The 20,849-nt window shown below is 42.3% G+C and overlaps 1 protein-coding gene across 1 annotated transcript in view; it reads right to left on the reverse strand.

Moving 5' to 3' along the window:
- The window catches only part of MTX2 (metaxin 2), a 39,102-nt gene that overhangs the window by 15,464 nt on the left and 2,789 nt on the right, over positions 1-20,849 (reverse strand). Inside the window, exons 2-3 of the mRNA XM_081849581.1 lie at positions 8,155-8,202; positions 7,061-7,107 (exon numbers count right to left, since the gene is read on the reverse strand). Of these exons, the coding sequence (XP_081705707.1) occupies positions 7,061-7,107; positions 8,155-8,202 (95 nt within the window). The remainder of the gene's footprint in view (positions 1-7,060; positions 7,108-8,154; positions 8,203-20,849) is intronic.

The raw sequence follows: 20,849 nt of genomic DNA on the forward strand, positions 1-20,849 counted from the left end.
TCTCTCTCCATAGTGAAGAGCAACAAGCACAGTTTCAGGTCACAAAGTTGAAATCATAAATTCACATTACAAGTCACAAATCAGTAAAACCAAGACCAGGTTGCCTGCAGAGTTGTCTTTTTTTCTGCATAGTAATATATAAAACAGTCTTCTTTTTCATTGTTGACAAAAAGCAAGCTGCTGACCTTCAAATGCGTCCTGAGACTTCCTCTTACATGGCAACATTTTCCTCAATCATGTTTCTGTTGCAGCGGAACAGATGGATCTATTCCTACTCCCTCAACTCTGGGAAACAATGCAGTTTGGAACACTGCATAGAATACGGTTGTGCTAATATCATGGTCTCCTGTTGGGTAGTGCCCATGCCATCCTGTTGCAATGACTTTTAGTAATGTTATGGCCCACCTTTGAGAGGATGGGGATGGCAGGTGACATACACAACTGATTTGAAGGGCCTCTCAGCTGGCTAGTGGCAGGGTGACATACAGTGGAACCTCGTGTTATGTACCGTCCTCCTTGTGAACGCTGCAGGTTACGAGCTCCGCTGACCTGGAAGTAGATGCCCCTTGTTGCGAACTTTGCTCCAGGATGTGAGCAGAAGTCGCACGCCGGCAGCACAGTAGCAGCGGAAGGCGCCATTAGCAAAAGCGCGTCTCGTGTTACAAGCAGTTTCGGCTTAAGAATGGAACCCCGGAACGAATTAAGTTTGTAACCGGAGGTACCACTGTACTCGGAAACATCTCAATTTGCTGCACTGCCAGTTGCAAATTACCATATTTTTTGCTCCATAAGACACACTATTTCCTTCCTAAAAAGTAAGGGGAAATGTGTCTACGTCTTATGGGGCGAATGCAGCGGGGAGGCAGGCAGGAAAAGCCCCCAAGAGCCACACACAAGCTCCACGCGGCTCTTGCGGGCTTTTCCCCAGAAGGGACTGACGCAGCCAGTCAGTCCCTTCTCCCTCCTCGTAGAAAAGCCCGCAGGAACCGCACGCTCCTTAAACGGAGCTCCTTAAACTGGAGAGGCTGCGCGGGGCTAAAGTGGAAGCCAAGACAGCCAGCAGGATGGATGCCGCTCACTGTCTTGGCTTCTTTGCTCTTTGGGGCTGGGGGGGGGGGAATAATATTTTTTCTCTTGATTTCCCCCTCTAAAAACTAGGTGCGCCTTATGACCCGGTGTGCCTTATGGAGCGAAAAATACGGTATCTCAGGTAGAAGGGGCTACAAGGGACTTCTGTCCAGGCCTGTGGGATGTGACTGCCTGTGCTAGGTGAGACTCACTATAAGGAAGTCCCTGACAAGAGATTGCTCCCTTCAAATCCATACACACTGCAGTCACTTTGGTGCTGCTAACACAGCAGTTTGACTTCACCCCCGGGGGCACACTCCATTGTCCCTCAATGGAGGTTTGGCAAATACAGTGGTACCTCAGGTTAAGAACTTAATTCGTTCTGGAGGTCTGTTCTTAACCTGAAACTATTCTTAACCTGAAGCACAACTTTAGCTAACGGGGCCTCCTGCTGCCGCTGTGTCACCGCTGCATGATTTCTGTTCTCATCCTGAAGCAAAGTTCTTAACCCAAGGTACTACTTCTGGGTTAGCAGAGTCTGTAACCTGAAGTGTATGTAACCTGAAGAGTATGTAACCAGAGGTACCACTGTAGATGCTAACAATGTTATTACAGAGTGTTCCTAGTTCATGGTGCAAAAAAAGACAAAAGGTTGTATCCAATTAAATTCTACTCAGAAACAGGTCCAATAATTTTAATTGTGTAAGTTAGCCATGTCCATTAATTTCAGTGCTTCTACATTGGATACAACCCACAGAAAGCTAAGTGACAAGAGCCTGACTTCTCCAGTATTTGAAAACCCTGCACTTTGGCAAGAAAAAGAGAGGCTGGGAATTATTTTTCAAGATGCTCTTCTACCCTTGATTTCAAGCAGGAAGAACATATGGAAAAAGAACAGCTGAAACAATACTAATAGTGCAATGTCTACTCAGAAGCCAGCCCAGCTGATTAGGATTGCAGTCTAAAACTTTCACACTGTCAAGCATATCCCATTTTTTAAACAGCAAGAAATCAGAATGAGGAAAAAGACCACCTAAAGTAGACTCATGCAGCCTTCCTTAACTGTTAGCTATTCGCACAGTAAGGCAGAAGTGGATCATATTGAATTGGTACTGCCATTTAACTATACAGTGGTACCTCGGGTTAAGTACTTAATTCGTTCCAGAGGTCCATTCTTAACCTGAAACTGTTCTTAACCTGAAGCACCACTTTAGCTAATGGGGCCTCCCGCTGCCACCGCGCCACCGGAGCACGATTTCTGTTCTCATCCTGAAGCAAAGTTCTTAACCTGAGGTACTATTTCTGGGTTAGCAGAGTCTGTAACCTGAAGTGTATGTAACCCGAGGTACCACTGTATAGGTGCATTGCAGATGTATGACAAAACGTGTCCAGGGGTGGGGAGACAAAGCCTGCCACTCTCTTCCTAAATACTTTCAGAAACTCCCTCCTTCCAAATGTCTGAAAGGGGCTCTTGTTGTAAAAGATGACCTTCCCAACCAGCTGCCTCCAGATGTTATTGGACCACAGCTCCCAGAATCCCAAACAACTGACCCTCCTAGCTGGGGATCCATGGATACCCAGGAGGCATCAGGAGCCATTCCAGTGACCAAGCATCTTAACTTGATCACAAGTGGCTGATAGCCAGGTGTGAAATGCGCCTTGGCAGCTGGCAATTTTTGTATGGCCTGGCCATATATCAAGCAGCTCCACAAGAAACACATTCCACATTATGGGTGGTACGCGGGTGGCGCTGTGGGTTAAACCACAGAGCCTAGGACTTGCTGATCAGAAGGTCGGCAGTTCAAATCCCTGCGACAGGGTGAGCTCCCGTTGCTCAGTCCCTGCTCCTGCCAACCTGCCAACCTGCTCCTGCCAACGTCAAAGGGCAAGTAGATAAATAGGTACCGCTCCGGTGGGAAGGTAAATGGCGTTTCTGTGTGCTGCTCTGGTTCGCCAGAAGCGGCTTAGTCATGCTGGCCACATGACCCCTGGAAGCTGTCTGCTCCCTCGGCCTATAGAGTGAGATGAGCGCCGCAACCCCAGAGTCGGCCATGACTGGACCTAATGGTCAGGGGTCCCTTTACCTTTACGTTTTTACCGCAACTAAATTTCACATCAATCTAACCAAGATGTAAGAAGAATGGATTGTTTTGTTCTGTGAACCGCCCTGAGACCTCCGGGTATAGGCTGGTATATAAATTATATATATAAAGTAAATAATAAATAAAGTAAATAATAATTTCTATTGTCTCCACCACAACATGCAAGTCTGAACATCAGAAAGAGATAACCAGACTGATATTTTCATTAGTCATTGCTTAAAAATAGCTAGTAAACTAACCTTAACAGATTGGAGCAGGATTATTATTTAGAAAAATAAGTATGGTTTTTTTTAAAAAAAGGAATCAGCAATGTATTCTTAATACAGATTCTTAAAACAGATACCATCCCCTTACATCAAAGAAAATTGTTCCATAAAGTTTAAAATCAGATATCTGTTGAAATCATATTTATAGTCATGGCTACTATCAGCTGTCAGACCAAAGAATATTGAAGATAAAGACGTTCTTTTAATATATTATGGTTAATTTATCATCTAAGTGACATGTGTAGAACAACAAAATGGAAATAATCAAACAATATACTCCTTCGGCGGGGGGGACGGGGACCTTGTTTTAAAAAATATTATTATGCTGATGAAGGTAATTATTAACACTTGCTCTATATACACATGTGTATTCCAAAAACTATAATATAGGGTTTAAAACTTTTAATGGTGTAATCTACTTCTTTATCCAAGGATTAGCTAAAATGATTATATATTACACTAATATTTGCTTATCAAAATAACAGCGCTTTCCACATTAGTGGAAATCAATATTATTAACTACAATTGTGCCCCATAATTGGGGGTGCTTGTGATCATTGTCACCCATCAAAATTAGTATTATTTATGTACTTTATTCACTTCCCCCATCTAACACCCCTTTTTGAATTAAAAATTGAAAAACACTTTTTAAAAAGATTGCAGCATAGTTTTACTAACATGTAAATTTCTTGCTTTTTTCAAACATTTCTCTGAATGTGACTTTTTACATTTTGGGCTTTATTGTTATGTATTACTTTTAATAAACCTTTACATCTTTGTATGCCTTCTGATAAGCACAATCCTGTACATGTTTACTCAGAAGTAACTCCCGTTCAGACACAGTAGGTCATATTCCCAAGTACATGTGCCTAGGATTCCTGCCTCTGTAGGACTTACTTCCGAGTAGTCATGTATAGGATTGTGCTGTAAATCTCACTTAGTTCTTACTCACTTGTCCTAGATCAATGTCCAGTGAGTGGACCTATTAAAATCAATAGACTTTCAAGTCCATTGACTTCATGAAGTCTACTCTTGAGTATAACTAAGACTGGCTATCACCCTCGGTTTTAGGTCTTTTTGCTTACGTTTTAGAGTGTCATTTTAATACAGAGCATGGAAACATTTCACAACGATTATGAACTTTGTTTTTTCAACACTGCAAACAGTTACATCACTGTTCCCTCCCTCCCCCCATTTATAAATGAGAAAAGAGAAAACGAAACACCTTTTTAACAGCACTGTTCAGCTCTGAAGACATTACTATTATTATTATTTATTGAATTTATACACCACCCTATACACAGAGGTTTCAGGGTGGTTCACATCTGTTTGTTTCAAATTCCAAGTACAGTGCTACCTCGGAAGTCAAATGGAATCCGTTCCGGAAGTCCGTTCAACTTCCAAAATGTTCGGAAGCCAAGGCAAGGCTTCCGATTGGCTGCAGCCAATTGATTGAAGCTCCCGCAGCCAATCGGAAGCCGTGAAAGCTGCAAAAGCCGCATTGGACATTCGAGTTCCAAAGAACGTTCGCAAACCAGAACACTCACTTCTGCACTTGCAGTGTTCGGGAGCCAAAACGTTCAAGTCGCAAGGCATTCGTCAACCAAGGTACGACTGTAGTACAATTCCAAGTAGTATTAAGTTTGTATCTTCCCTCTATGGCACATAAAATATCCTTTTTCACTTTGGCTTTGGCTCAGTTTGCATGTAATGCTAATCCAAACCACTTCTTCAGCAAATGCTTATGGAAAAACTGGGCATCCTACCCAATTTTAATTCTGAATAAGGCACCAGAGGCTGCTAGTTCTTGCATATAAACTTTTACAGAGTATAAGGGTTTAATTTTGTATACAAATACTCCTCTGACTGCAAAAGCATGAACGTGGGTGGGTCAGCTATAAAATATAGCAGAGGATAAATATCCAAATGACATCAGTGGGAAGCCTACAGATATGGAAGGGGGGGTGTACAGTGGTACCTCGGGTTACATACACTTCAGGTTACATACGCTTCAGGTTACAGACTCCGCTAACCCAGAAATAATACCTCGGGTTAAGAACTTTGCTTCAGGATGAGAACAGAAATCGTGCTCCAGCAGCAGCAGGAGGCCCCATTAGCTAAAGTGGTGCTTCAAGTTAAGAACAGTTTCAGGTTAAGTAAGGACCTCCGGAACGAATTAAGTACTTAACCTGAGGTACCACTGTATATGGATATATTATTGTCTATTTATCTCCTTGCACACACATCCCAAGGCAATGGACTGAGGGCAATAAAAACAGCTAAAAATAGTTTAAAACTATATGCAAAATAGCAGCAGATTTTTTAAAAAACACACACCAATAGTAAACAGGCACTCATAGCAGAGAATTCATCCAGCTAGGAAGGCTGGGGTTAGTGTTGTATTTTGGAAGAAATGTTCCACAGAACAAGGCTGGGCGAAAGATTCCTGCATTGTAGATGGTTGGACTAGATCAGGGGTACGCAACCTAAGGCCCGTGGGCCAGATGCAGTCCAATCGCCTTCTCAATCCAGCCCGCGGACGGTCCGGGAATCAGCGTGTTTTTACATGAGTAGAATGTGTGCTTTTATTTAAAATGCATCTCTGGGTTATTTGTGGGGCATAGGAATTCATTCATTTCCCAAAAAAATATATAGTCCGGCCCACCACATGGTCTGAGGGACAGTGGACTGGCCCACAGCTGAAAAAGATTGCTGACCCCCGGATCAGATGATCCTTGGGGTCCCTTCCAACTCTACAATTCTTTGAGTCTATGAGGGGCAGCTACACTTAAGGCCCTGCTTTGAGTCAGTGCAGATTGCAAGACATCTAATGCTGTACTCGTACGGTTCTGGATAAAATACATGAGCTCATCCTGTGTTAGGGACAATATTGCTGCTTGCTACCTTGTGTCCTGCTGCTCCTCTCTCAAAAAGTACGTCTTGTCATGGATGATTGGCCCAAATGTCACTGACAACGCCTAAGGTGGGGACAGCAGTCCTGTTTGGATGCCATGACAAGCCCTAAACCATAGCTTGCCATGACAGAATGGCATCCGAGTTCATGCTACCCAATCATCCATCAGCGCGTTCCTCCCCTAATGCAAGAGGAAGCAGCAAACCATGAGCCAGGACTTAATGCGATGCACAGCGATAGGGACATTTCTTTTCAAAGAAACCGCAATCTGAATCCAAGGTTTGTTCTTGGCTTCTGGGTCATAGCACGCTTAGAGAGAAACAAACCACAAGGGCTGGTTCGGACCTCACAGAACGCCAAGGCTCATGGTTTGTTATTCCTACTCATGCTAACACAATCACGGTGGGAACAATTCGGAAGCATGTATTGGCATGCAACTCTTTCACAGTAAGCCCTGGTTTGTGGCTTACCACGTTGTCTAGACGCAGCTGAAGTGCGATAAAATATTTTGCTTCACATTTTTGCTCCGCCTCCAGAGAGAAAAGAGCATTGCCCGTGAACATCCAATGGGAACACAATACAACACAATGGTGCAAAAGTCCTTTTTCATTTCAGTAGGGCATGCATTAATGAAATGTTCAGTGGATGGGGCCAGTTGTTCTCGGATACATTAACACGTGCCAAGTAGGAAAGTAGAACGATGCTTTTACCTGAACAGCAAGACAAGCAGCATTATCAGAAAGCAAAACTTGTTCGTCTGTAAAATAAATAAATAAAGTGCAGGACAATTATTGGAAATAATGACTCCTTCCCCAATGGATAATTGCAGATCATTTGGGGGTGCAAAAATAAATGGTGTACAAACATAAGGAGACAAACTGATTTAACACGAATCACATGCCCCATTACATTAATGTAGCTTTAGGAAGCCTGTGGTCTCAGAAATATTTCTTTTAGCTCTGCCCTGCAATTTATCGTATGGTCCCAACAGTTAAAATCCCTAACCAATATGCGTGTGTGTGTGTGTGTGTGTGTGTGTGTAAGTTCTTGTGTGTGCGCATGCCTTGGGCTTTTTCTTTTAAAAAAATAAAATAAACGGGCAATTATTCATTTCCTAATAGAAATAAAAACAAACAACTTCATAATTCCTCTTGCTAAAAAGTAAAAGCATACAGAAATATATATATATATATACCAGCTTGCAGTTAATATTGCACACTGTGTCTAGGTCTGTCACACAAAAGAAGGATGACAAGTACACAGCAATAAAAATCCCATGCTTAGAAGACTAGGGCTGCTACCTATTAGTCTTCATTACTTTGCAGTCTTCTGACAACTGTAGCAGGCTGCTGAGCCCCAAATGGGGGCCATAATGTGATCTGATGATATATGAAGAGCTGCTAAAGGGAGCCTGAACCATCCTAGCCTATACATTTTAACAGTTCCTTTTTACCGGGAGCCCACTTTACCACAAGACTTCAAAAATCTGCTGCCTCAGCTATTGGCGCAGTAAATCTGCCAACTGGGCCTGCAAACCACATCATTTTACACTGCCTACAGCAGCCAATATAATGAGTCAATAATAAACCAAGGACCTTATAAGGCCATGAATAGCTGGCTTATATTGGCAGGTACAAGTTTAGCAAAAACCTATGGCCGGACGACCACCACAAAGGATGCTCGTTTTAACAAGGTTCTTTCTCCCCACTTACCCCCCCTTCGCACCCGCCAGGCTCCAGTTAATTACATCGCTGCATATTTAATGAAGCCCCCCCCCCTTAAGTGCAAAAAATAAAGTACTCACCTTTCAGCGGCTGATACAACGCTGCATTCTGAGGCCAAGGTTCTGCAGCTGCAGAAGGAGAAAGAAAAGAATTGGATTCATTCAGAATTTAAAGAAGCCAAAATGAGCATTAGTCATTAGGGGTTTTTATTATTAAAAACAAAAACAAAAAACACCAGAACCCTCTCTGTTTAGATCAGGCTTCCTCAACCTCGGCCCTCCAGACGTTTTTTGAGACTACAATTCCCATCATCCCTGACCACTGGTCCTGATAGCAAGGGATGATGGGAGTTGTAGTCCAAAAAAACAGCAGGAGACCCAAGTCTGGGAAACCCTGTCCTAGACAGGTGAGGCGTCAAGATCTGCACCTTAATAAACATTTACCAATATAAGCACCATAACATGCCTATTATATGACACACATCAAATCGCACATCTGCCAAACCATTAGAGTATGTTACTGTTATAATATATTTATATACCACTTTGGGGCCCAAGGACCCCAAAGCGGTGAACAAAAGAAGAAAGATACAATGGGTGGTATCCAGCTAAACAGATCTGTTAGTACAAGGGTTTCCATCTGCACCACAGAACTTCTCCTCCCTATCCTCAATCACTTTTGGGGATTTCCTCCAATCATCCAGAGCAGATTTGGAAAGCTGTGGGGCAGGGAAGAGGAGAGGGAAAGTTGCTTTTCACAAGCAGAAATCCTTTCACAAGCAGATCCTTTCACAAGCAGATCCAGTAGTGGATCTGTTTAGCTGGATACTGACTGTTACAAGTATGTTAAACACAATAAATCAATCAAAACAATATAAAATGGCAAAACCACAAAATATCTACCAATCACGACAACATGTGGTCATGAGCTTCTCTACCCTCCCACTACAGGTAAGCCCATCTACATCCAATTGCCCTAACCCCTTTATTCTCCTTTCTGCAAACAGCTTCAGAAGAGGGATTGAGTCCAATATGCCAGCAGGACAAAATGGTTAAGATTCCACCCTTCTCTGACCCTGTCAGTTACCAGCTCCCCACTCAGCTGACGCCATTTGCATTTAAAAACAACAACAACCCTGCAAAAGATGCATTTAAGCCAAATTCAGTTTCCACCTCAATGAAGTGGAAAAGGCCTGGCAAACTAGCGCTGCAAAATTAAAACCCAGATCATATAAAGGTGAAGCCTAGATAAAGTGGCAAACAGGTTACTGGCGAAGATGACATGTTTTAGAAGAGTTAATCAAATTGATATTGACATGGTTGAGAAAAGGATGAAGGGGGGGAGGAAGCGTCAAAATACACACTTAAGTTTTGAATGAAACACCATCAAGTGTTAAAGAAACTGAAGAATATGCTGAAGGAGGATGCATTCATGCGCAAGGGAGTACACCTTCTGAAGAAGGTGCCAAAATATTCTTAACAGGCGAAGCAGCAGGAGAATAATGTTTGAAGAACAACTGAGAATTTGGGAGTGGAAGAAAAGTTTAGTGTGTGCTTTGCTTTGCTTTGTTGTTTTGTTTTAAACCAGCTTTACTTTAAAAAGTTGTCCGGAAAGCTAAACACATATGGAGCCATTCATAAAGATAAGATTCACATGAAATATATGCGGGAGGAACATCACGGGAGGTGCGTTTACAGGACCAAACTAAAACTATCAAGCTCCCTTGTTGTTTCTGCTGTTGCCGGGATGTGTAATGTACACTGTTGATATATTTGCTATTAAGCTGCTGTCTCATTATTCCTGTTATGATGAAATTGCTCCTCCGACTGTTGATTTTGAGATGTGTTGCTGTTCTCTTTCTGGTAAGCCACTTTTGGCATGTTTGTTTGTTTACTGTTTGTTTGTGTGTGTGTGTGCAGAAAGGCGACTTAAAGATAAAATTATAATGAAATGACTTAACCAATGAAAACTGTGGGAGCGGGGAAACATGCCTTTTTAGAACCCACTGTGAAAAGCAGTTACATACAACATTTCTTCGCTATGCTATATTAAAAGGGGAAACAAGGGAGTATAAATTGTCTTTACTCTTGAGAATCTGCGTCTCACCAATTCATCATGCACCATATGAATGTATATCACTGCACAACTGATCAGCAGTACTGATAGGCTAGCACTGCCAGCCGCCGTACACTTTGCAGTGTGTGGTTAAAAGGCATGGTGGCCTGAATGCCCGAATTGCACACTGAACTAATCCGCATTCAAATGCGTTGTCTATGAGTAAAAATTAAGATACTGTTCAATTTAGCTGCTTTAGATACCACTTGGCTGGATACACAGGATACAAATCATTTTCATATATAAAATAAACTTTAAATGATTGGCTCAACTTAATTACCACAACTAATGCTTTTGCTGCAGTCAGAAACATTACTCTCTACATGATCCAGAAACCAGAATACTAACAAAACCACTCTAGTGTATAATTATTTGCCCCTTCCACTTTTTGCAATATACTAACCTGTCTTTTCAGAAAAGTTGGACGGGACCGTAAAGGATCTAGTATCGCAAATGCAGCCTGACCTTTAATATTAAATACATTCACACACATCTGTAACTCTATGCGCCTGGAAAAAACCTAATCATATCCAAGTGTTATAGCGAAACTTTCTTTCGTTACAACATTTATTACTTTAACACCAAAGCTTGCACCCTGGAGAAATAAATTCTGGAGATGAGAGAGGCAACACAAATGTACTGTATAAAGATTTCTACGGAGTACTGAACAGGAAAAATTAGTTTTAGAAGCTTGTTTTTAATAAGTACAGTTAATAATAATATAAACAATTCCTGTGCCCCTTGAAAGAAGAGAGGTTGGGGGATCCTTCTGAACAGCATGGGAGTCATGGAAGGAAAAATCAACTGAAATCTTTTCCTTCCCCCTTCCTCGGGAAGCCTCTACAGGATCCCTGTTTTCACCATGAACTGAAGGACCACTCTAGATTCCACCCATACAAATAGACAGCATAACTGAGTTGCCAGTCCATAAAGCTGATGGAAGTATTAATGCATTCAGAAGATTTTCATGGCCGGTTTTTAGAATAGCCTCTGAGGGTCAGGATTAAACAGAAGAAGCATAGAGAAACTTCAGCGAATACCATTATTATTTTTCTTCTGGGAGGGGGTTGCTTTTGTTGCCCATTCTGAGCTTCTGGAATGGGGGGTTGGCTATAAACCCAAATAAAAGCAATCAAATCATTTTAAACAAAGGACAGCTCACCAGTATTACTCATGCTTTTTCTGATCTTTGGATTTAAGGCAGCAGCCTCCAAATTAGCGAGAGCAAGAAAAACAATGAGAACTGTGAAGAGGTGGGAGGTATCTTAACAAGAGAGGGGAAAATGTGCACACAACATTTTTTAATATACAGCATGACTCTTGCCTTGCGAACAATAGGTGAAGGCATAATTTGTAGAATAATAGGCACTAATATTACACGCTGCTTCAGTTCTGTCATATTTCCAATCCATCAGGTTGATTAATGTTATAATAAGTCCACACAAACTTATCATTTGTCTAATAATGAAGTCAAACCAAGTTTATCCTTCAGCAACTAGATTCTTTCGGTCTTTAGCTGTTATTTGCCCATCTCACCTAAATCACACTAATGCCAGGGGAAGGGAGGGGAAGGGTGAAAGCCAAGCACATGGCTGGTGACTCAAGAAATGAAAACTGGTTTTAGTTTGAAGGGGGAAGCGTCAAGAATGACTTGCAATGATGCTCATTGCTCTAAGCAATAAGAAGCTTTAGGAGTAGTGCTGGCTTGGATATGGATTCCTTTGGAAGACTGGAGACTTGGAGCATTTTGTAGTATTTGGTTTTATTCGCAAATGTAAAGATCGAACGTAGATTTCCACAGAGACACCTCAGCACCTCTGTAAGCTTTGTAGCATTTCACCAAGGTCCTTCCTTTTCCTGTTTCCACCACAAAAACATGTCTATTTTTCCCAAACATACATACCTGAAGCAAGCACAATATTCTTGTTATTTTGCCCATACAGGTTGCCCGTTTTGCGGCACGAAGGTGGACAACACATGAAAGTTTGACCTCTGGCCATCCCAGCTAGTAGAAATTAAGACTTGAGAGAAAAGAAGTCCTTTGCTAGCAAAATAGATCAATGCCTTATTCACAGGAGAGAAGAGAACTTTATGGACTGATCTGTGTGATCTTTCTCCACAGCTAGGAAGTCTGGCTTGGCATCCATCAGTCTCAGGAGACAATGGAGGCGTGCACCTTTGGCGGGTGAAATCAAACCGTTGGAGAGTTACAGCACCTGCTGTGGCTGTAGAGACCAATATAGGGGAGCCATGTTTTGTTGCAGCTGGGGCAGATGAAGGCATCTGGTTGTGCGGCTGCAGATACACCATGCCATTTCTTCTCTCTGCACTCCTTGTGACGTTAACAGATATGAGAGGGGAAATAGTTAACCAGGTTGCCCAGTCAGGACCCAGGGGGGTGGAGTCAGTGGGACTATAAAACCAGTTCTGGGAGGAGTTCGAGGAGGAGTTGGATGGGAGTTGTGGGTGGGTAATTGGTTGGATTTAGTGAGTTGGCTGGTTGGGAAAGGCAGTTGGTAATAAAGAGATAGGCCAGTGGGTTCTTGAGTGTGGGGAGGTAGAAGAGATAGAGAGAGGAATATAAGACTAAGAAAGTAAAGAGCAACAACATTTGGAATGCCTTAAAAGTTTTGTTTGTGTCTGAAATAAAATACACTCTTCTTTATTAATTGAGAAGCTGACTGAGACTGAAGTGATTTTACCAGGGGGAATCTGGTTGGTGGCAGTGGTTTAGTGGTGTACGGGTCAATAGTCCGTGAGACGACCAGGGGCGCCGTACGAACGCCACACTCCTCCCACCAGTCATTCCTCCTCTGGTCACTGCTATGGGAACGCAACTTAGATTGTCTGTCTCGAGGCATTGCAGTTGTCTGCAAGGAATTCCCAAATGGCAGGTCTGATGTTGCCAGCCTCCATGTCTCATTTGCAGACATAGTGCCGGGTTGGTCTGCCAACAGGCCTGGTGCCTGAAGGCAACTCCCCATAGAGCACATCCTTGGGAAACCTGCCATCTTCCATTCTGCGGACATGACCGAGCCAGCGTGGACATTGCTGAGACAGGAGTGCAAACATGTGGGAATGTGGGCTTGGGAAAGCACCTCTTTGTCCTGCCATATGATGCCCCAAATCATCCAGACACAGTGCATGTGGAAGGCATTGAGGCGTCGCTCCTGGAGGTTGTAAATTGCCCACAACTCACTTAGGGCAACGTGCTCAACGCACAAGCCTGGTAAACCTTGCTCTTGGTATTGATCGTTGGCATCACGTTCGCCCATACCCTTTCGACGAGGCAAGCCATTGCTGTAGCTGCCTTGCCAATACGCTTGTGAAGCTCAGCATCAGCTAGGAAGACTTACAGCACAATCCATACCCAAAATCAGTCAGGATGAGTAAATTTGGAATGGACAGATATTGGACTGTCCTCAGTGAGAATGGACCACACCAACAATACATCTTCATCCTGGCTCAGCCAGGGATCGCGCAGCATAACTTTCACAACCCAACTGAGCAGGGGTCATGCTGGGTCAGCAGGCAGCACTTGTCCCAGCAGGACTTACACTGGCAGGGATGTGGAACCTGTGGAACATCTCCAGATGTTCCTAGACCACAACTGCCGTCACCTGTGGCCATTAGAGATGGCCATATCTGCAACAACTGTGAGGGTTTTTCAATCAAACAGTGCGTAAATTTTATGAAATAAATAAATAAATAAATGATAATAATTATTATTTAGCAATGCTGGAGGTTGGAGTCAAACAACGACTGGAAGGCTATGGATTCCACAGGAGATTTTTTTTTTTAATGACCTGTTTCCTAGAAAGATGCATAGGCAAATCTACCACCTGTTTGCTATCCTTTAAAAATAGAAAAGTTAATTTTAAACCATACTTCTACTGCCTCACAGGTACATGAAAATGCTGATAATTTTAAACTAGCCTTTATTACTTCAATAAGCCTGCAGTCAGTTTGGAACAACAGTTAAAAAGAACTCTCATCCATTAGGAGTGATCAATAAAGAATGCACAAATACATCCCTTTATGAATTAGCTGCCTCATCATCGTCATCCAACGTAAATACCTATATGAAGGCACGATCAATTTCAAGATGTACTCAGACCTTTCGCCAGAAAGGGTCAAGAAAACAAGTTCATTGAGATGGAGATTCAAAGGCTCTTAAAAATGTAGCAAACCCCTCCCCCACACATACACTTTATTTTGAAAATGAAAAATATTCCTGGGTTCAGAAGTAGGTGAACACATCTATCATCTTTCCTCGCCCTAACTGAGGCTGCAATCCTATACACACTTAGAGAGAGTAAGTGCCACTGAACTTTACTTCTGAGTAATTACCGAGCATAGCACAGTAAATCAGTTGCTAGCCCAATGACAAATTCTAGTTAAAATCCATAGTTTGGATCCAAAGGTAGCTTCCCACATAAGAAAGGAGAACTTAAGCTCATGGAAGTACATCTTTCACAAACGATTTTTTTACATTTTTCACTCAACAAAATCCCAAAATGCTATTCTGCTTGCAGAGCATAATACAGAACCTATCTATTAGAGTGTTCCTCTCGTGCAAGAATTTGCAAACGGAAGCAGCAGAAATTTCCCTCCTGCTCACTTCTCTGGATGCAACCCCATGCCCAAAACTCAACTGGGATCATGGTACAGTGGTACCTCGGGTTAAGAATTTAATTCGTTCTGGAGGTCCGTTCTTAACCTGAAACTGTTCTTAACCTGAGGTACCACTTTAGCTAATGGGGCCTCCTGCTGCCGCCGCCACACAATTTCTGTTCTCATCCTGAAGCAAAGTTCTTAACCCAAGGTACTATTTCTGGGTTAGCGGAGTCTGTAACCTGAAGTGTCTGTAACCTGAAGCGTCTGTAATCCGAGGTACCACTGTACAAGTAAAAACATGGCACAGGATCCAGAGTTCACCTTCTGCAGATAGAATGGGAAGGCTTTTGATACAGATGAGGACTCAAGCTGGCAGACAGAAGCAATGCGACTTTTGCAGGTTCCCCCTCCACCTGCAACCCCCAGGGCCACCAAAGGCCTGAAAGTCACTCAACCCTCTATGGCACTGGGGGCTTCCGGGGGTAGGAAAAAACTAGCAAAAAGTAACCTCCCATCCCACTAGCAGGGGCATCCTCTGAATGCAACTGCCCTTGGGGGTGCTCTCACTGACAGGAGTGAATTCTGGATCCAACACATGGCCTTTTAAAAAAAACAACGGGTAACAACCTGGTCGCCTACTCGACAAGATAAGTGTTCAATTATTCTTAAGAGTATTCCACTGGCTCACATGAGTTTGTTTTCTTTGCTCTTTCCCTCTCCTCATAAACCTAAGTGCCAGTTTGTTAATATACGTCTGATTCCAAAACCAGAGTACAGTCGTACCTCGGAAGTCCGTTCCACTTCCAAAATGGTTGGAAACCAAAGCACGGCTTCTGATTGGCTGCAGGAAGCTCCTGCAGCCAATCGGAAGTCGCGGAAGCGCCGTCGGACGTTTGGGTTCCAAAGAACGTTCGCAAACCAGAACACTCACTTCCAGGTTTGCGGCGTGCAGGAGCCAAAACGTTCAAGTACCAAGGCGTTCAGGATCCAAGGTACGACTGTACTTGCTTATATGCTGCTGTCAGGTATCTGATATTATGGCCCAGTATGCAGCTCAAGATGTGCTCTTCATACTGCCAGTTGCCCTCTTGGACAGATACAGGGAGGATACCTGGCTCTATAGGCTATAATCCGGCTTGCAATTCTACTTGCCTTCCTATGCTGTGCTGTTGATCATTCTGCAACTCGGGCTTTGGGTTGGGCGATATATAATATACCACACAAAACCAGTTTGAAGCCCATATTGTGATATTGGTTTCATAATTTTTAACCTGGTAACACATCATGAATCATGACACATGTTAGGGTTGGCCTATATATCACTCAAAACCAGTTTGAAGTCTATATTGTGATATCAGTTTTTCATTTTTGACCTGGCAACATATATGTGTTTGTGTGTGTGTGCGCGCTATGCAAAAATCACAATGCAGGAAAAACTGTGAAGCCAGCCAGTGCCTCTACACAGCTCCATCCTTATTTCAGACATCATGGTATATCAGTATAACACAAAGCTTAGCTGGTGATATATCGCAATGTTGAAAAACATATATCGCCCAGCCCTACTGTTCAGCTCTACATAGTTCCATACTTATTTCAGACAGTGTGATATATTGGTATATCACAATGTTTAGCTGGTGATATATCTTGATGTGGAAAACGAGATATTACTCAGCCCTATTTGGGTTACATTCCTACAAAAGTTCAAGAGAGGAAGCCCCACTAAACTCCATAGGATTTAGTTCTGTGTAGGCATGTATAGGGACGCGGGTAGCGCTGTGGGTTAAACCACAGAGCCTAGGACTTGCCGATCAGAAGGTCAGCGGTTCGAGTCCCCGCGACGGGGTGAGCTCCCGTTGCTCAGTCCCTGCTCCTGCCAATCTAGCAGTTCAAAAGAACCTCAAAGTGCAAGTAGATAAATAGGTACCACTCCAGCGGAAAGGTAAACTGCGTTTCCGTGCGCTGCTCTGGTTCGCCAGAAGCGGCTTAGTCATGCTGGCCACATGACCCGGACGCTGTATGCTGGCTCCCTTGGCCAATAAAGTGAGATGAGCGTCGCAACCCCAGAGTCGGTCACGACTGGACCTAATGGTCAGGGGTCCCTTTACCTTTTAGGCATGTATAGGATTGTACAGTTAATAGACTGTTAATAGTGAATAGCAAACCTCCACCAAATGATGGGTATGTACTGCAGCGTATATCACAGAGGTACTCTCAAATTTTGAGTATGGTTTGTGACAGACACTTGCCAAAGATTTGTTCAAGGTAGGCTGCCTTTACTGAATCTGAAGAATTGGTTTATCAATGAAAACCCATTTCAGCCTTGGAGAAGTTATATAAATTAGAAACGTTGGAAATGCAGCTTACATAACTGGTTAAATGAAAAGGTTTCCAATATCTCTGTGTATTTGAGGGATTGCCTTTTATATCCAAATTTTCTCAACACTTTGGTCGCAGACATTGTACAACATGTCAATTTAATACTGTGTTTTTTTAGTTTAACATAGGCACATTTGTTATCCTGTCTGCTTTGTTACTTGAATCCTTATTGGAGAGAGGTAGCTTTCTGTCTACAAAAGCACTTTGTGTGGCATTCTACATATTTATTATGAGTGCAATCAGGGTTCAACCTCATACATCAAAATTACATGGAAGAGATTTATTTTTAAACAACTCTGTGATGCTCGGAAGGTGAACGTCTGGCAAACATAACGGATCAGCCAGCATGCAGTGAATGTCTGGCTTTTGTTTTCATTTTAAGTCATTTCTCACAGTATAAGATTAGAAAGGAAATCTCTCAACTTTGGTAAATAAATATGTCCCTCTTCGCCACCCACTGCAGCAATCACAGAAAAGAAAATCCCCTCATTTTCTTTTTCATTTACAAAGAGCGAACGAGAGCTTAGGAAAATTCTCTCTTCTTTGCATCCACTAATCTATCACATCTGCAACAGTTTTTTTTTCTGGCCTAACACTATCGAGCTGATATTTCAGCAAAGTTGCTGCTTTAAGAAAGATTAAGGTCTGATACCATCTGAAAACCAAGATGTTCACTTTCCAAGTGGCATGGGAAATTCATTTTCTTATCCTGAGAGTGATACATATACGATTAATCTCTATAAATCGTCACGTGTCTATGGGAGAACAGGTTACACTAGACGTCTCCACAAAACAGAACACGGCACTGCCTTGTGTGACAACCAGTTTGAAATAAAGGCATACAATTACCATTTATAACATTACAGAGGAAAATACGTTGCTTCCCTGGTGTGAGAAAGCAGTGTTGTGCTGATCCGCAGCTAAAACCCGTAAGATTTTGCAGAAAGAAACGCAAGCAAATGATTTCTTCATTACCCAGTCAACATAATCGCGAAAAGCCTCTTATCGCTTCATAAATGATTTGGTCATCATTTTATATTTAATCATTAGTGCATTAGAGCAACAGACTCTGCTCAGCATGTTCAAACAAACGCAACTTCCCAAGTGGAGGGGGCAATGTTTTAGAAAACTAACATTCTCTGTGCTTTTAAAGGAGTCCAGATGAACAAGCATGAAAAGCAAAGCTATTAAGACCGGGAGAGACTGTATACACTTTCTCCAGAGACGATGGAGGCCATTAAAAAAGGGGGGGGGGGCGGGGAGTCAACATCCAGACAAAAGTCATGACCCAATGTTGGGCCAAGAAAAATCTCCTAAATACATTTCAAAAAATTAAAATATAATATAATCACCCTAGAGCAGTTTTAATGCACATGCAGTGAAGATCAATGTTTTATAGCTGCTATATCACCACAGCAGTTTCAGTTAATTGGAACTGCATGACAAAGTGATTGTTTTCACGAACAGGACCTTCTATTACTAGCCAATCAAATTTCATTTTTATTACCGATATAAAAACTTTCTCAATTATGACTGCACCACCATGCATACAAAATAAGGGACCTGGTATTACAGAAAACAGAGAAACAGAAAATAAATCCATTATCCTTTTAAGAGGTACTTATTCAGATTCTCATTTATTTCTATTCCTGAATGACATCTGTGTGAACACTAAAGCCCCACTGGGTTAGAGTGATGAATACATGAACTTCAACTATTGTAATAATAAATAATAAAATTATTATTATTATTATTATTATTATTATTATTATTATTATTATTATTAATTTAATACCCCACCCATCTGGCTGGGTTTCCCCAGCCACTCTGGGTGGCTTCCAACAAAAGATTAAAATACAATAATTCATCAAATATTAAAAACTTCCCTAAACAGGGCTGCCTTCAGATGTTCAATGCAGTATATATGAAGGAGTACTGGATATCCAATTCTTTTATTACATTTGTATCCTGCCTTTCCTTCAGAGGAGCACAGCGTGGTGTATACAAGGTTCTGCTCATCCATCCCCATTATATTCTCACAACAATAGACCTCACAGCAGGACAGCTCAGTCAGTAGAGCATGAAACTCTCAGTTTAAGGGTTGTGGGTTTGAGCCCCACGTTGGGGGAAATGTTCCTGCATTGCAGGGAGCTAGACTAAACAACCCTCGTGGTCACTTCCAACTGTACAATTCTATGATCCTGACACACCTTTGGAGGAAGGTCAAGCAAAGAAAAAGGGACTTATCTAAGGCCATCCAGAGAGCCTTATGGCTCAGCAAAAGTTTGAACCACTGTATCTATAACCAATATTACAGATTGGCTCTTAATATTTTTCATTCCACTCACTTCTGAAACACTAGATTATGACGGGCCATATGGTGAACATGTCCTTGCAGTGCAACAGGATTTTGCAGATTTATGTAACAATCCAGGAGATGGTCTTCCGGAAGATTTGGTGGGATCCATTTTAATCTTCTAACAGTAGGTATCAACAGCAAAAGGATTATTATTTTGCTGATATTTCCAAAGTATCCAAAACATTTATCAGCTTCTAAGCAAAGCAACTGCCTTGCATTGTGCTGAGTACCTTACAAGAAAAGAATTTACAAACATTTAACAGAAATAGTCACTTATTCTTAGGTAAGGCAATTTCCTGAGCAGTGGCAATAACTTTCCCGTGGACTGCTATCATATATGCAATCACCCAAAGCAGCCTGGTTGGCCAACCTCTGAGGCCTGAGTGGGCCAACTAAGTTCCCTTCACATCACTGCACTACATTGTAAATTACAAAACTAACCAAACTACCTATTTAAGTATTTATCCATGTATTTCACAGGGAATCAACTATATGTTTTAGCAAGTTGTTTGATTGTATGCAGTTGGAGACCCAAGCTCAAGGAGCAGGAGTTCTTCTATGTTTGGATACAGTTGGATGCCATTTTGAATTAAGATGGTGGACTGAACCTTCAAAACTGCCCTCAACTTTTGGATTCTTAAAATTATTGAGCAAAGCCAGGTACATCATTGCTAGTATTTAATGAGTCTTATTAATCCAGGGAACTATTGGCTGATTATGAATGTATTAACAACCAGAGCCAGCCCAAGACATTTTTGCACCTGAGGCAAACCACAAAATGGCACAACCAGCCCCACCAGGGAAGAAGGGGTGAGTGACAATCTAGATCAGGAACAAGGGCGGAATAAAAATATACATTGGGATCTGCTGCTGTTGTGGTTCCTGCTACCTGAGGCGGTCCCCTCACCTTGCCTCATGAGTTGGCCAGCCCTGTTAACAACCAGTAAACTGGCTCACACTTATTAGCAATCCTAGGTTAAAAAGAAAGTTGTGATAATCCATTATTATTATTATTTATACCCCACCCATATGGCTAGGTTTCCCCAACAGAATATTAAAAACACGATAAAACATCAAACAGGGCTGCCTTCAGATGTCTTCTAAAAGTCAGATGTTCTAAAAGTCAGATGGGAGGGCATTCCACAGGGCGGGTGCCACTACCGAGAAGGCCCTCTGCCTGGTTCTTTGTAGCTTCACGTCTTGCAGCTGGATCTCAGTATTCAGGCTGAACGATGGGGGTGGAGATGCTCCTTCAGCACTTTTCAAAGGAGATGTCTCATATAGGAGATGCCTGTCATAGGCTGCCAC

Source organism: Podarcis erhardii, assembly GCF_964252035.2.
Source record: "Podarcis erhardii genome assembly, chromosome: 1".
Classification (NCBI taxonomy): domain Eukaryota; kingdom Metazoa; phylum Chordata; class Lepidosauria; order Squamata; family Lacertidae; genus Podarcis; species Podarcis erhardii.